Source organism: Streptopelia decaocto (assembly GCF_964273445.1).
Source record: "Streptopelia decaocto genome assembly, chromosome: 3".
In the NCBI taxonomy this organism is placed as follows: Eukaryota; Metazoa; Chordata; class Aves; order Columbiformes; family Columbidae; genus Streptopelia; species Streptopelia decaocto.
The window spans coordinates 105687414-105702360 of record NC_138656.1 but is presented as its reverse complement, the minus strand read 5'-3'; the positions used below and the strand labels follow the sequence as shown (position 1 = coordinate 105702360).

The following is a 14947-nucleotide window of genomic DNA, read 5'->3' as shown; positions in this document are numbered from 1 at the left end:
TTAATAGAAAAATTATTTTGTTTTATGTACATAAGCACAGAAGAAGAACATGTAGATATGTGTTAGTTTCTACGCATACCCAATAGTAAATCTTTTCATTAAGAGATTCTTCAGTTATAGCTGTAGCAAACTTTTCTGAAAATACTTATAAATATTTTTTATCAATTATGCACGCTGACAGTATTCATACATATGGGTATACACAGACATACACACGCATGCACCATTGCTGTTCCAAGTGCATTTGTTTTTAAAAAATGACTGGCAGTGCTAAAAGTACTAAGGGGATTTGCATCATATTGAATTAAAATCACTCAAAGAAAATTGGAAAATTGAGCTTTGCGTGAATATAGAATGGTATAAAAATGTAAAAGGTCTCTCATCCCCTTCCCCTTTGCCTCTTTCTTCTTTAGTGTTTCTCACTGTACTGCTTTTCATTTTTCTGCTCCCTATTACCCATCTAAACCATGTGCTACTCCCACCTCTTCTGTTCCTTTGCTTTCATAGTAGCTAGCAACACATCCTTTCGTGTTCTCATCGAGCCTGGCCAAGTGGCAATTGCTTACTCCCTCACACACATTAACTTTTGTCATTGTCCTTACTGAAAATGTGCAACTGTGCTGGCTCTTCAAAACAGTTTCTTTTGGATGGGATTTTTTCAGGGTGATGAATCAGATTCGTTTTGTTCTTTCAGTCACTGCACTGCAGATTTGATGTTCCTGTTCTTCCCAGTGACACGTCAATGACGGTATCTTTTTTGCAATATAACACCATACCAGGCAGCCTGATGGAGGGAGAAGTTCATGGCATTTTATTACCCAACTACTACCAAGTGTTAATGCTGTTTTGACAGTAGTAAAATCTGTGCCTGACACTTCATCTGTAACAAACGGAAGATGAAGTCATGCTGTTTCTATGCAGGGGCACAGTGAGGACTAGATAATGTGATGCCAAGCATACGGGTGGCACTAAGCATCACAGAACTACATCATTACTTGAGCTTCATCTGATTCATCCTATGATAAAATATGAGCATGCAATAAGGGAATAGGTGTTTGCAAATATTTTGCCACTAAATTCAAATCACAGATTTATTTCAATAATAAACATGGGAGAGCATCTTGATAGGTTGTTAGTTGAGTTGTGTGGGTGGTTAATCTTTTGTTTTTATTCAGATGACTCGGTGAAATCACATGATTTAGTTATTTTGTCTGCAGTAACAATACTGAACTCAGTCATCAGCTATACTAAGTGATCTTCACTCCTATTGAAATCACAGGACAATAACATTAGAATTATTACAGAGAGTTTTGTTTGTTTGCTTTGAATATGCATGAGAAGCTGTCCAGAGAATGCTAGGTAAGACAACACTTTTGTTAAAATGTTAAAAAAGAAGACTTTGCAGATTTTGAACCAATCTTTAAGCGCTATGACAGACTAAATTTTGGTTCTGAGTTAGTTTATGAAGATACTATTCATATTTTATCATTCAGGAGTAAATATATAAACCTGGAAGCTAGATCTCCTTGCAGAATGTAAGAATAAACATGTTAAAAATATCTGAAAGGCTCAATCCAGTCTCATCACCTGGAAAGCATTAGCCACACTGTTCCCAGTCATCATGGAAGGATCCTTGAATTTGGGTTTCCAAAATAGGAGATGACAGCACAGTTTATAATCCCATCTCCTTTCACGTGAGGACTGAGGATCTGAAGCTGCAGGCTTTTCAGTGTGGCAGAAAAAAAAGGCGAGCTGTGCTGAGGAATGATTGGCTTGTCACAGTTAGGGGCTGTAGTCAAGGCTGGAAGAGCACCTGAGTGTCACTTGCATTTTGGAGAATGGTCACAATTCTACTCCCATGGTTGTTTCTGTTCCAGTGCCAGAATGCATGACCCATTTCTGATTTTTATCTCATTTCCAACTGACACAACTGGCACAAGTCCTCTTTTGATCTGTGAGATCAGAAGCAGATGTTAGGTATATTAGCTTGATGATTTGGGGACAGGATTTACAGGTCTGTCTCGAGCAGACAGATCCAGGCATCGACTGATCTAGCAGTTAAGACTGAAAGGTCATGACATCATGCCTGTGTCACAGGCTGTGGGACCATCTGTTTAAGGCACCTTTATTTGCATTAGAATGTTTTTTAACCAAACAGCAAAGGAGAAACTCATTCAATAATATAACTTGTAAAAGAAGGCCATTCACCTCTGGGTTTTTTGTACAAGACCATTCACCAGCTATGCCCTGAGAAATGACCTCTGTACCTCACCACGTGGCTTGCAAACTCAGGAAGCGGACAGAAAAACTAAAAAACAAACAAACAAACAAAATAGAACTGTTATTTATTTATTTATGGCAGATTTTTCAGACCTTTATTTATTTATGCAGCCCTTACTATGACAGTTCATGAGTCTCTAAAACTATGCATAGTGGTACAGCTCCTTTCCACCCTACTACTTAGTAAGTGTAGTATTGTAGCAGCCATCACATAACACATCGTCCTGCTTCAGTTGTCCTGTCCAGTAATTCTTCTCAACTCTAGTTGCCTTTCACCATCCAGACTCTCGTTCTGTAAGCACAAACAGTCTGCATGCAAACCTTGCATTCAAATGTGCTCAAATGGATGATGGTTAAATGAGACCAATTTACCACACTTGTGTTTCTTCCTCTGCCTTCATCAGTTTTCACCAGAAAATAATTTACTTTGTCTTGTGTCTACATTTGTGTTTCAGTCTCTGCCAGCAACAGTGTTATTTTTTTCCCAGCTCATTGGTAGACACTGATCAGCAAAACAGGACACTGAAAAGCCTTGAAGTGCTTTAGTAGCATTTTGTGACCAAAAATAACCTCCTAACCCAAACGGATTTGAGTTGCTTTTCATTCATCTTTGAGTTACATTAAGGGGTACTTCATTAAGTACTAAAAATGTGGAAGATCCCTCTCATGGCAGTGGACATGCCTTACTGGGATGGTGTGTGCCTTTTGTTACTTGGATCAGAACAAGGCAGACGAGCCGGCACTTGAATGCTGGTGATCTTTCACTGAAGCGACTACAGTTTCCCATTAAATTATAGCACTGTTATTGTCTGAACAGGAGAGAAAGTAGTAGATTCAATAGAGGCACATAAATGAAGAGGTCTTCTCATTTTCATCTCTTTTTAAAAATGAAGCTGTATCCAGAGACACCCATCCCAAATATCCATCACCCTCCCTATTTGGCTATTCAGTGGGAATCAGTCTCTTTTTCTTGTGCAAAATGTTCTCACTCGCTCGTAGTGCAGCATGAGCATGTGTTCCCTGAGCAGAAGCTGCAGCACTGGGCTGCAGGTGGGGGTCCTTGTGTAAAACCTCAGTCTAAGGCACATTTCCAGTCCCACAGCCTCTGGCCAAGTTCTTTTCCTTCCTGCTGCAGCTGGAAGTTCTCTTCCCATCACAGGACTGATGTACAGACTGAACCTTCTACATTAGCTGCTGTTATCTTGGACCATCATGTGTCTTGGATTGTTATAACAGTAAATGAGGTTGAAATCTGGGATTTTGGTTTAGTTTGCTGCACTCCACTTTTAATTGCAGACTGCCTGAGAATCAGCAATGCTGGACTGCTCCATCATCTCTTTGCCTTGTTCCTCAAATCCAATTTTTTAGTCTACAAAATGTATCAATCTGGATGAGCAAACTAAGCCAGCAAACATCAGAAGGGAGTGTATCAGGAAATTACCTCTCCTCCACCTCCCTGTCATAACTATAATCCCATTTAGCCTGGAACAGTAAGAAATGTAGAGGAATCCGGTTAGCTTGCTTTATTTCCCTTGGTGGATGTGACAGAGCTGCTTGCAACCTATTGAGCTGCTCTATCCTACGTGTGGATTTCAGCAAACAGCCAGTTTACTTACGAATAATTGTAACTTCTTTAGTCACATTAAATACAACTTTGTTATTTTCCCTCTAAAAATCCTGAAAATTGAGAGCCATGAGCTTTTTAGGATGGCACATGTTATTACATGACAGGCTTAGCCAGCATAGCCAAGTGTTATCATCACATTCCCAGACACCTGCAAGTCTCAGCCATGAACCTGAACATTGCCACACTAGGACTATCTACAACCCCATGATTAAAAAAGTATTGGGTATTGCTGAGGGAAGGATGGTGTCTCCTAGACTGGTTTATTCACCTCCTACTATGTGTCTTGTACTTGGACCCTTGTGGCATCTCGGCAATGGTGGTTTTCCGTATAGTGAACAGGAAGGGACAGACCTCTTTGGGGGGAATGTCAGACACCTGCTCACCACAAACTGATGCTTAGAGTGCAGCCAAATGAGTGGAGGGAAGGAGAGAGGTTTTGGTGCCTCACCTGGCTGCCCTCGCTTGTGTGGCTGAGCCAAGAACAGCTCCAGCACTCTGCATTCAGCCCCCAGACAGCTCCTACCTGCTCGTCAAGGACCTTTATACTCTCTCCTGCACTCTTTTTCCAACTCAGAAACATTCTGCAGTCACTTTTTGCAGACAAGTCACATCAGACACATGAGCTGCTTACTTTAATGCACCTTGGAGTTATTCAGGTCTCACGTGAACAGTCGTGATGGTAGGAGCCCCGATGTGAGTGGACAATAACAGCTCCAGTGTGCAAGGCTGAAGTTCAGCTGGCAACTGATGTTCCCTCCTCCAGCCAAGGCAGTATGAACGTGCCCTGTGTGAGTCACAGCAGGGATGATGTCGAACAGCAGCAATTAATTTGCTCCTCAGGCAAACGGGTCCAAATGGTAAAGGCTTTTGCAAATGGAATTTACCGTTCCAATGCAAATAACTAACTGACAAACAATAACCACTCCAGACTAAAAGCCCAGCCAGCAAGTGGTTGACATTTGTACTGCAGAGAGTTTACAGATTCCCCATGAGTTGGACAGGAGCTGTGTTTTGCAGCAACAATTGATTTATTACTGTGACAACTAGTAGAAAAAGAAAGACCTGCTGTCTGGTGAGGGTGTGATTTGTTCCTCTGCAAACAAGCAAGAGGTGTCCAGCTGGCCAGCAGCCATTCCTAGGCAAAAGCCCAGGGCAGGATGCAGGTTTTACCTCCTCTTTGCTTGCGTTTTGTCTGCTAAATAGTGAAGGAATTAGGGTTTTTTATATTGTAACAAAACACATTTGTATTTAGTAATGTTGCTACGAAGTGAGTAAGTAAGAGGGATGCAAAGGTCAGGCTGTCTTCTAGGTATTTCACTTCTCAAGCAATAGGATACCTCTTTATCTGGTATTCCTGAACAGGAAATCATTCTCATTTATATTGCAGCAGCTCCTGCAGGGGCCAATCAAGGTCCTATTGTGCTGATGTCTGATTGGTGGCCACGAGCAGAATATTGCTGGTGCCTGCTTGGATGCAGTTCAGAAATATCCACTTTTTGCCATGTAAGGTTTAACATGAGCACATACTGATCAGCAAAGCATGTAAGAGCACGTTTAAAGCATTCTCTCTCCATCAATATGTTTCAGAGTGTTTCGGTCCTCTCAAAGAAAGGGGAATTTAAACATGCACAAAAATGCTTGGCTAAACTAGACAGAGCTGCTGCACCTGGACCTCATGTCTTTTGAGCTTTCCACATATAAGTGAGAGTTTTCATCTGGTGAACTCAGAGGGTGGCTGGGCAACATGTCCAAATGAAGCTTTGAACCAGTGTGTTTTCTCTCCTAGGCATGTTCTAAGCCTGTCCTAGTGAGCTAACGCAGTGCAGAAAGCTGCAACTAGTGGGAGTGCACGAGTCATCTGCAAGTTTATCAGGGGCATGAGCAACAAGAGAGATTAATCATTTCCATTTTCTGAAACAAAATAATGACGTGCAATAGACTGAAATTAAGGTATGAAAAATGAGGCTGAATGAAAAGAAAAATATGTTGGTGAGAAGAGCTGTCTTAATATGGAGTAAGCTTGATGGAACAGGGGAAAAAACAAGATGGTGTGTAGTATTTCATGGTGGTTAATCTGGTATAGACTAAGACAGAAGGGTTCATTCTTCACTGGTTGATACTGGACAAGCTTAGACTTCAAGGATATGAAAAGTTAAAATCGAAGTACAATAATTAATATATAATTTAGGTGAACATGGCCAAAAATATAGGTTTTGCTGTAAAAATAATACAAAAAATCAACATTGAACAGCAGCAAGCTACAGCTACTTCATAGTCTGAGTATTGTGTAAAACTGCCATATCTTACTATGCTAGTAAGCCTGGGAAACACTGACTTTGTAAATCTGATAACTGTAATGCAGTGGAAACATTGTTTGGGATCAGTGGAGTGCATCACAGTGATAAAGAATTTCCCCATAATGCTGTTATAGCAATTGAAGCTGGAGTTCATCCCCTGCACAGTAAGGCAGGCTGAGGATGACAGAAGGTTTTCTAAAACTTCTCTTTGCAGTGCGACCAATATGTTGCCTTCCTTGCAGTGATTGTTCACCTGAGTTTCCAACACTTTGAGCTCTAACACAGAATTTGTGAGCAGAGAGTGTAATGAATACAGATAATTTCCATTTTTTAAGAAGTTTAACTGCTACAGATCATGTAGTTTCCTTCCTTACAGAATAGAGAATCACATTTCATGCTTAAACCAAAAAACAAAGTGTGAGGGCCAGCCTTTCATTTGCATTGAAATCAGTAGAGTGATGCACTGAAAATAACAGTATTTTTGTAGACATATACAACAGTCTTCCTTTACATTTTGAGATTTTCTTTTTAAAGAGAGTCTTCTACTTAGATTCCTTTTAAGGTTTCCTTTCTGCTTCTATTTTATATTTTTAACTGGCCAAGGTGGTTTAGCAGCACTTGACTCTCAGCATGTTAAAAAGCTATTCAAGGCTCCCCTTACATGAGAGGAGAAAAACCAGCTTTAAGACACTGGCAGTTTTCTCATCTACATATGAAAGCAACAAGAAAAGCAACAATTAAGTGGCATAGCTTCTCCTGGAGCTCTCAGATCTTTCTATCATCTTCATTTTCCTCTTGGTGATTTACATGAGCCTGCCTTGTGCATTAGCCTGGCTCACTTGGCAGCATCATTCCACTCAACACTCCCAGGGCAGGCAAAGCTCTCACTCAATTCAAGCCTAATATGGTTCATTGCAAGAAGAGAAACAAATTTTGGTTTTAGTGGCATACCTACAGCTGAAGCAAGTAAATTTAATGTACATTGTCCTGAGTTGACTTACAGTAGTGCTACTTTGCTGCAACTCTTAGTGAAGTTCGATTTATACCAGGTACTGCTGAACTTATTCATCACATCACTAAGGACCATCTGTCTCAGGGAAAGTATCTTGTGAAAACTGATGTGGAAGGAAATGCTGACATTCATGAATGGCCAGGTCAGGCAAAATGTAGTAATATTTGAATGAACAGCAAACCAGATCCTCAGAAACCTGCCTGGGTAGCAAGAGTGTTCTTCTGTGCATGTACCCAGTAACTGTCATACCCGTGTGAGTAAGAAATATTGAGGTTTATCGGTGGATATGGAACTCATGGCTGTGTTGACAGGGAGGAGTGAGGAAGCACTTCTGCCCAGCACAATTCACAGGCGATGCAGCTTTGTTTGTTGTAGTACATCTACCAGAGTAGATGTGGCTGGAAGAGAGTTGTGGGGTTTTTTTTGTCTTTCAATATGGTTGATTGTTCATTAAGATCTCTTAACCCTTATTTTTATGGACATTTGAATACTCTGTTTCAAAAAGCATGTGTTTTTCACTCTTTCTTTCAGTCTCAGGTGAGCATTTGGGGTCGTTATTCAAAAAATCAGTATAGATTGAGAGAACACCTGAGAGAACACTGAAAGCAACATGGTCTTAGTTTCTCCTTTTAAGCATTTTTATCAGGTAGATTCAAACAGCACATTAGGCAAAAGGAAAGCTGCCTGAAGGGTTAATGAAACAGCATCACTGTCAACTTCAACTGCAAATAGGACCTTAGTAATGAGTGCCCTTAGCACAGCCAGGGGCTGTGCTGCATTGTCCTCAGACCTCCTTCTGTTTGATGGGAGCTGACTCTACCTTCACATGCTCACATTCCCCTCTGACCCAGCACAGACAAGAGAGAACATTTCAGTTGACCCTGTGTGGTGGGTGCCATATCTGCAGCAAGGGGCAACTCTCTTGCATGCATGACAGCAGACAAGAGTGGTACTCTAGCATTTCCCCCAATTTTGATTTATTTTTTTTTTTTAAGCATCATTAAAACATATATGTATGGCAGTCCAGCAATAAAAACCTAGCTGTTGGCTGCTCTTTCTGCCTGAGCTCGAAGCTGTCTCCAAAGTCAAGGTGGCTGTGACACACCAGGTGGAGCGTGGCATGAGTTGATGTGTTACCTGCCTATCACTTCCTTGAGACTAATGCTGTGTGTCACTAATCACTCCAGCCATCTCCCACACTTGTAAAAGCAGTTTCCACTCTAGCAGATTCTACCCTTTATGGTGTCCAGGAAACTAGAAACAGGCTTCATATTACCTCAAGTTTTAGCAATTGTCACCAATCCACCCTTGGGTGGGTTATTAAATTAAGACTATGGAATTGAATTCTGCCAGCAGCTATTCAATGTCAAACCTGGACTAATCACAAATTACGGCTGAAGCTGGTGTTAGTTAGGAACTAAAAGTGTATCCCTTCAAGTTTTAGCTCTGTACATTGCAGGCTGTATTAAAGATTCAAAGTTTTCCTGAAGCAGCTACAGACAGCTGCATAGGGGAGATGTCCTACAGGATAACTTCTCAAGAGAATAGTTTGACCTGCTCACTTTGTTCTGAAATTTCCTGCACAGTGAACCGAGGAGCTCCCTTATGAGAAAGGGACTGGTTTCAACTAAAATAACAGTAGCTCTGTTTAGTCTCCGTAATTTTGCTTACTGGGTTTTCTAGAATCCTAAGTTTTCTTCCCAGTGCTCCTAGTTTCTTATGGGAAGGGTGACCCATTTCCTTCATGCACCTGGGATTCCAAAGAGGAGCATTTGGGTAGCAGAGGTAGTAGGGGAGATCGAGGGCATTTATGCCATTTTCTGCACTAGAACTTTTTTGGGCTGTTCCAGTCCGTGTTCCCGGGTGAAGGTATTAAACACCAGGGGCAGGGCTCTCCCAAGAGACAGCTGTGTTACAAAGCTTCCCACATGCTGCAGACATTGGAGAAGCTCAGTGCAGCACAAAGTGTTTGGGAAGAGCCGGATGTGGGGAAGTTACTGGTGGGTTGGGTGGGTGCAGCATGTGCTCACCTCACCCAGGGCACAGGAATGAGACCTGCACCAAGCATGATGCAGTTCCACCTTGAAAAGTCTTCAGTGCTTGTCCTGGCTTTGTGTTTGAGAACATCCTGTGTGTAAGACGTGAGAGCCCAACTCAGCCAAAGCCTTTGGATGGTGCCTCTTCCTCTCTGCGAAGGGACTGCACCAATGTTTCCCCTGACCCCCAAGTCTTCTAGCCTCTTAAATCCTTTCTTTTTTAGATTATCTTGTAATAAAGGAAAATAAGGTCTGCCATGGATGCAAATTATTTTTAAAATGTGAAAACAAATGTTCCCTAGCTCACTCCATCCTTTAAGGGGCAGAGCCTTCTCTCCAGCCATGATTTCAAAGCCAGTGGTTTATGGTAGTTTCTTGGCCTATGAGAGGTGTCTCCCCTGGGTCCCCAGAAAGCTTCTTGCTTTCTACCATCATGGTTTTGGCTGTGTAAGGGCCCCTTGTTCCTCTCCAGTCTCATCATGTGCTGCAGGTTGCCAGCCTGCCTTCTCCCTCTGTCGCTGCCTACATCTGTCCTTGCTCCAACAGGGCTCGCACAGCATGGGCAAGGCAAACAGTCAGAAATCCATCCTGCCCACCCACGGCCTTTTAAGGTCATACAACTTACAGTCAAGAATCCAACAAATACAGTCCCTGATGCAGCAAACTGCATGGAGCTTGGCTTGAGACCAGCCTGGGCTGGAGCGGCACCAAGGTTGTCTCAAATGTCTTTCCATACTGACATAGCATAGGCAGACTCGAAAGCTGGGTCATAATTTTGTGGGCTGCTTTCTCCAATGAGTTATGCTCAAAAACATAAGTCATTGGAGAAAGCAGCCCATAAAATTATTTCTGATAAAAGCAGCTTATTTTTTATTTAATGTCACATTAAATAAATTGCAAAGAACAGCAGTGAGGATTTAGTATTTGTGGTGCTAACCATATTACTTAGCATTTATACAGTGCTTTCCTCATTCAGGAAAGCACTTTTGCTAACTTAATTCACCCTCAGCCACCCTCTGCATGTCATGAGGGAAGACAGGAACATTTAATATCCCCACTGATAGATACGGCGTACAGCTGAGACTGGCACAGCTCTGTTACTTCTCCTCTTCTCCCACCCTCAGTATCCCACCTGAATCGATTTTTGTCAGCTGCAGCCCATATTTTGTGATGGAAGTTCTCAGCAGTGCAAGGGGCAGGATCCTGTCCCCTTGGGGAGAGCCAGCTGTGGTCCTGACTGGGCAAACAGTGGGAGCAGAGCTGAGACCAGTGGCAACCACGGAACAGGTCTCAGCAGATGAGAAGGATTGAGAGAGCAGGTCTAGAGGCCGAGAGCTGGGAACTGGGATGTAGAGGAGGTGCAGACAGGTGAAGGGTTGCTTGAGCTGAGGAGGACACTTGGATGAGCTGTTGACCTTAGGTAGGGGAGAATTTGGGACAAAAGCTGGTGGAAAGGTTCTGGCATGGGAAGGTTAAGAGGTTGCTTTGAATTATCTTACTTGATGGAGGCATTTAAGGCAGGACATGGTAATGGGTTAGGGAAGAGGACACTAGGTCTGGCATGGGGCTGGAGAAGCAGGATAAAGAGTGGGTGTCCCTGGAGGTGAGCAACTTGGGGTGTGAGGGGTGGTGCTGGGAAAGGGCTTCAGTGTGGGAGAGCTGGGGGTTGCTTTTCATGTCAGGACACCTGCAGAGTGAGCAGTGTTCCAGGGGAGTGGCTGCCCACCTCTGCACACCTGCCTGGCCCCTGCACACAACCACTGCTGCTCCCTGCTCCCAGCAGGACAGGGGTTCTCCCACCCTCAGGCACACATCCCTTTGCCAGGGGCTGGGGGCAAGTAAGGCACTAGGAGAGAGAACAGAGCCCACCCTGTGACTCTACACCACTGCAGCTGCTGGTCCTGTGGGGTGGATGGCACAGCCTCATCACCTGCCACAGAGAATGGTTGTGTTTGGAAGGGACCTTCTGGAGATCATCTAGTCCAATCCACCTGCTAAAGCAGGTTCACCTAGAGTAGATCACACAGGAATGTGTCCAGGCAGGTTTTGATTTTCTCCAGAGGAGACTCCACAACCTCTCTGGGCAGCCTGTCCCAGGGCTCTGTCACCCTCAAAGTAATGAAGTTTCTCCTCATATTCAGATAGAACCTCCTTCAGTCTGTGCCCATTGCCCCTCATCCTGTCATTGGGCACCACTGAAAGGAATCTAGTCCCATCCTCTGGACACCCACCCTCGAATTATTTAGAAGCATTGATAAGATCTCCTCTCAGCCTTCTCTTCTCCAGGCTGAACAGAACCAACTCTCTCAGCCTCTCAGAAACAAGTCCCAAGGACCTGCACAGGGGTCTTGGGCATGAGGTGCCCAGGCACAGCTCATGGCTTGTGCTGCTGAGTTTCATCTGGGCAAGAGGCAGCTCAGCACAAAAGGGAAAAAATAAGGACAGCTACTCTAGCTCTTTGATCATTTAGGATCCTACTTTTAACATATGTAAACACCTCTGTGTGCCAGTTCTCCTTTCCCATTTGAGCTGGTGTAACTCCTGTTTACAACGGATTTCTCTCATGGAGACCAGATCCATACAAAGCAGTTGCTACACCAGCCAAATTAATACTCACATAGATTGCATTTGCTTTTGGAAAGGATAGTAACTACACACTGGTGTTGGTTAATATGCTGATTAATGAATAAGATACTTATTAGTGCCTACTACTTCTGTAAATTGATATTTACAAAACTATACAGTTGTTGTAGGGGTGGGATGTGTTTTTTAAAAAAATAACCTAGTAGTTTGTTCATTCAGACAGATATTTTTACCATAAATCGATTTGAGATGATACTATTTTTACTGAAACTTGCTCTACACTCACTTTCAAAAAGTTAACATGTCTTATTTAGAAGTACTCAATTTAACTGCCCTATAAACTTCTCTTGCTTTAATAGTGAACTAAAAATACTATGAGTTAAACTGCAGTTTTAAAAAGTACTTGATTATATACCCTTCCTGAAATATTCCTCTTATATAAATTATTCTGTTGTAATGAAAAGCTAGAACAAATATTTTTGAAATTTGCTCCTTAAAATGCATTGATTCTGTTCCATATCTCTGCCCAAAAAACAGCTCCATGTCCCATAGAAAATTAGATTTTTTTTTTTCTGGAGAGAAGAACAGACACCTATCCAAAAAGTCAAGCCCAAATTACATTTTACAAAATGTATATCTGACTCTTAACATTCTGCATGTGGAATATGCTCATACTTTCGGTGTCTCTAGGCTGAAACTGCTCGTAAATATTTTGCTGTAGACCTGAGTCTATATGAGTGAGAGCCTGCTTTAATTTTTTAATGAGCAGTTCTCATAGCTGCAAAGGCATTGAAGACAGCCTGGGAGACACAATCTGTGCGATGCTGCTCTTTATTGTCACAGGTACAGAGTTCTGATGTAGCAATGCTGCACATTCAAGTCATCAAACATTTACTCATCAGGAAGGACTTTTCAGTCTCTAAAATGGTTACAAATGTTTTTTTGTCAGAATGCAGTCATTCTAAGCTGTCTGATCTCAATGGAGTCCTACTATTTTATTTTGAGTAATGGCAAATTCTTACCAACTGTTGATGGAGATACCATGGGGTTAATTTATGTTCATGTTGGAAAAACAAAGCAGTGCTCCCTCCCAACTCTGACAGATCCCACGAGTCTTTTCAATTGGTGATTGTCAGGTTGTCCCGATTGATTGCTTAACGCTGACAACAGCTCACAGTTTATTTGCAGCTTCGAAGTCTGGTCCTATAGTGTTTCTCTTCTGACAGGAGATGAATAAAGGTATCACTGTGGGAGACTTTTAGCCGGCTGCTATAAAAAGGACCCTCCTCGCCTCCACTCGCAAGATCCTCTAGTTCACTTTTGGAGCTTGTGGCTCTCCCCTCAGCTGAGTTTAGCTCCATCAGCTCCAATTCATGCTTGGCAGCTGTTTCTAAAACCCTCTGTTTGTTATAATACCTGACAAAGTTGTTAATGATGGGATGGATAGGAAGGGCAATCGCTATCACCCCGCAAAGAAAACTGATGGCAGCATTCAGCTTTCCTAGTGTTGTTTTAGGGTATATGTCTCCATATCCAACTGTGGTCATGGTAATGATTGCCCACCAAAATGACTGAGGGATGCTTTTAAATAAAGTTTCAGGGTGACTTTGCTCCATGGTGTAACCCAGGGCAGAAAAGACAAAGATTCCAACAGCTAAGTACATGAGGAGCAGCCCGAGCTCCTTAAAGCTGCGTTTCAGGGCATATGTTAGAGTCTGGAGCCCCGAGGAGTGCCGTGCAAGCTTGAAAATCCTGGCGATCCGCATGATGCGCAGCGCCTGGACAGCCTGCTGGACGTTGCTCAGCTCCATGAGCCTGGCTCCCAAGTGGGTCAAGGTCAGGCTGACATAGAAAGGAAGTATTGCTAGCACATCGACTATGTTCATGAAAGACAGAGCGAAGTGGAGTTTGTTGGGAGAGGAGATCAGCCTCAGCACATACTCCATGGTAAACCAGCCGATGCAGGCTGTCTCGATGCTGTCCAGGGTCGGGTGTTCCATGCGGTTCCCCTTTGCATCTGCAACCTGCAGGTCTGGGATGGTCCCCACACACATCACGATGGAGGAGGTCAAAATAAACAGAAAGGACAGAACGGCGATCACTCGAGCTGGGTAGGATGACTCTGGCTTCTCCAGAAATTTCCAGATGTATTTTTGGCACCTTTTCCAGCGACTTTCTGAGGCATCTACTCCCAAATCATCCAGAATTAGCTGCACCCTTCGGGCTATTTCTTCCAGTTCTTCCTTTTTTTCACTTAGGTGAGTTTTGCAGCAGTCATCCAAAAATTTCAGATCCACTTTCCAAAATTCCATTTCATTCTTGAAACATATGGGGCATATTCCTTTCTTCATATGAATTTCCCCAAAGTAGTACACGTCAATAATGCATTTGAAAGCATCTGGATCTCTGTCAAAGTAAAACTCTCTCTTTCCAGGATCATAGTCATCACAGAGGGAGAATATGCTATCGTATCCCCCCGATAAACAGTTGATCAGCTCTGCCAACCGTGTTTCTGGGTATTGATTCAGGTTATCTTCGTAGAACACCTGCCTTACCCCACCGACATTAACTACAATCTCCGTTTCTTCATTTTTTTCTGATCCGTCAATGTCCACATCTGGAAACCTAGAGTCACCTGCCATTTTAATTGTATTGGATTCTATTTGATTTTTAGTCTGTTGTTTGGTTTCAAAGCTTTGTGGTTTTATCTTCTCATGAAAGTGAATCAGCACCGAGTCAGCTCTATGACAAATCTTATCAAACTGACCCGGAGTCGTGGTGGTAAAGGTTACAGAAAGAAACCTGTGGTCAGAAAAGCCTCATGAGGTATGCAACAAGCTGCAGGGAAAAGACAAGTCACTGGGCTGCTGTGCCTGCAAGCAGGGTGTTAGAAAGCTCCAGCAGATTTGAAAGAGAAGAAATCATTTAATAAAACTCACCCCTCTGCTCAGTGCTCGAGAGTCTTTTCAGGTCCCATTCTCTCTCTCTAAAAGTGATATTTATTCACAGGTTGGAAGCCACGGCAGAGAAATCAATCCTGTGGTCTGATTAATGCAACGTGCAGTGAGTGACAGTTCTCAGAGAGACAATCAGCAGGGTGAGCCCACAGGAA

General features: G+C 42.9%; 1 protein-coding gene across 1 annotated transcript; it reads right to left on the bottom strand.

Annotated features, from left to right (window-relative positions):
* Positions 1 to 12666: 12666 nt before the first annotated feature.
* Positions 12667 to 14535, bottom strand: KCNF1 (potassium voltage-gated channel modifier subfamily F member 1). The gene has a single exon (XM_082048453.1). It carries the CDS (start codon positions 14475 to 14477, stop codon positions 13014 to 13016), a length of 1464 nt encoding a protein of 487 aa, XP_081904579.1. The 5' UTR covers positions 14478 to 14535; the 3' UTR covers positions 12667 to 13013.
* Positions 14536 to 14947: the final 412 nt, after the last annotated feature.

Bases quoted from the DNA above. Each gene is read 5' to 3' on its own strand.
- KCNF1 (XM_082048453.1), bottom strand. From the start codon at position 14,477: ATGGCAGGTGACTCTAGGTTTCCAGATGTGGACATTGACGGATCAGAA.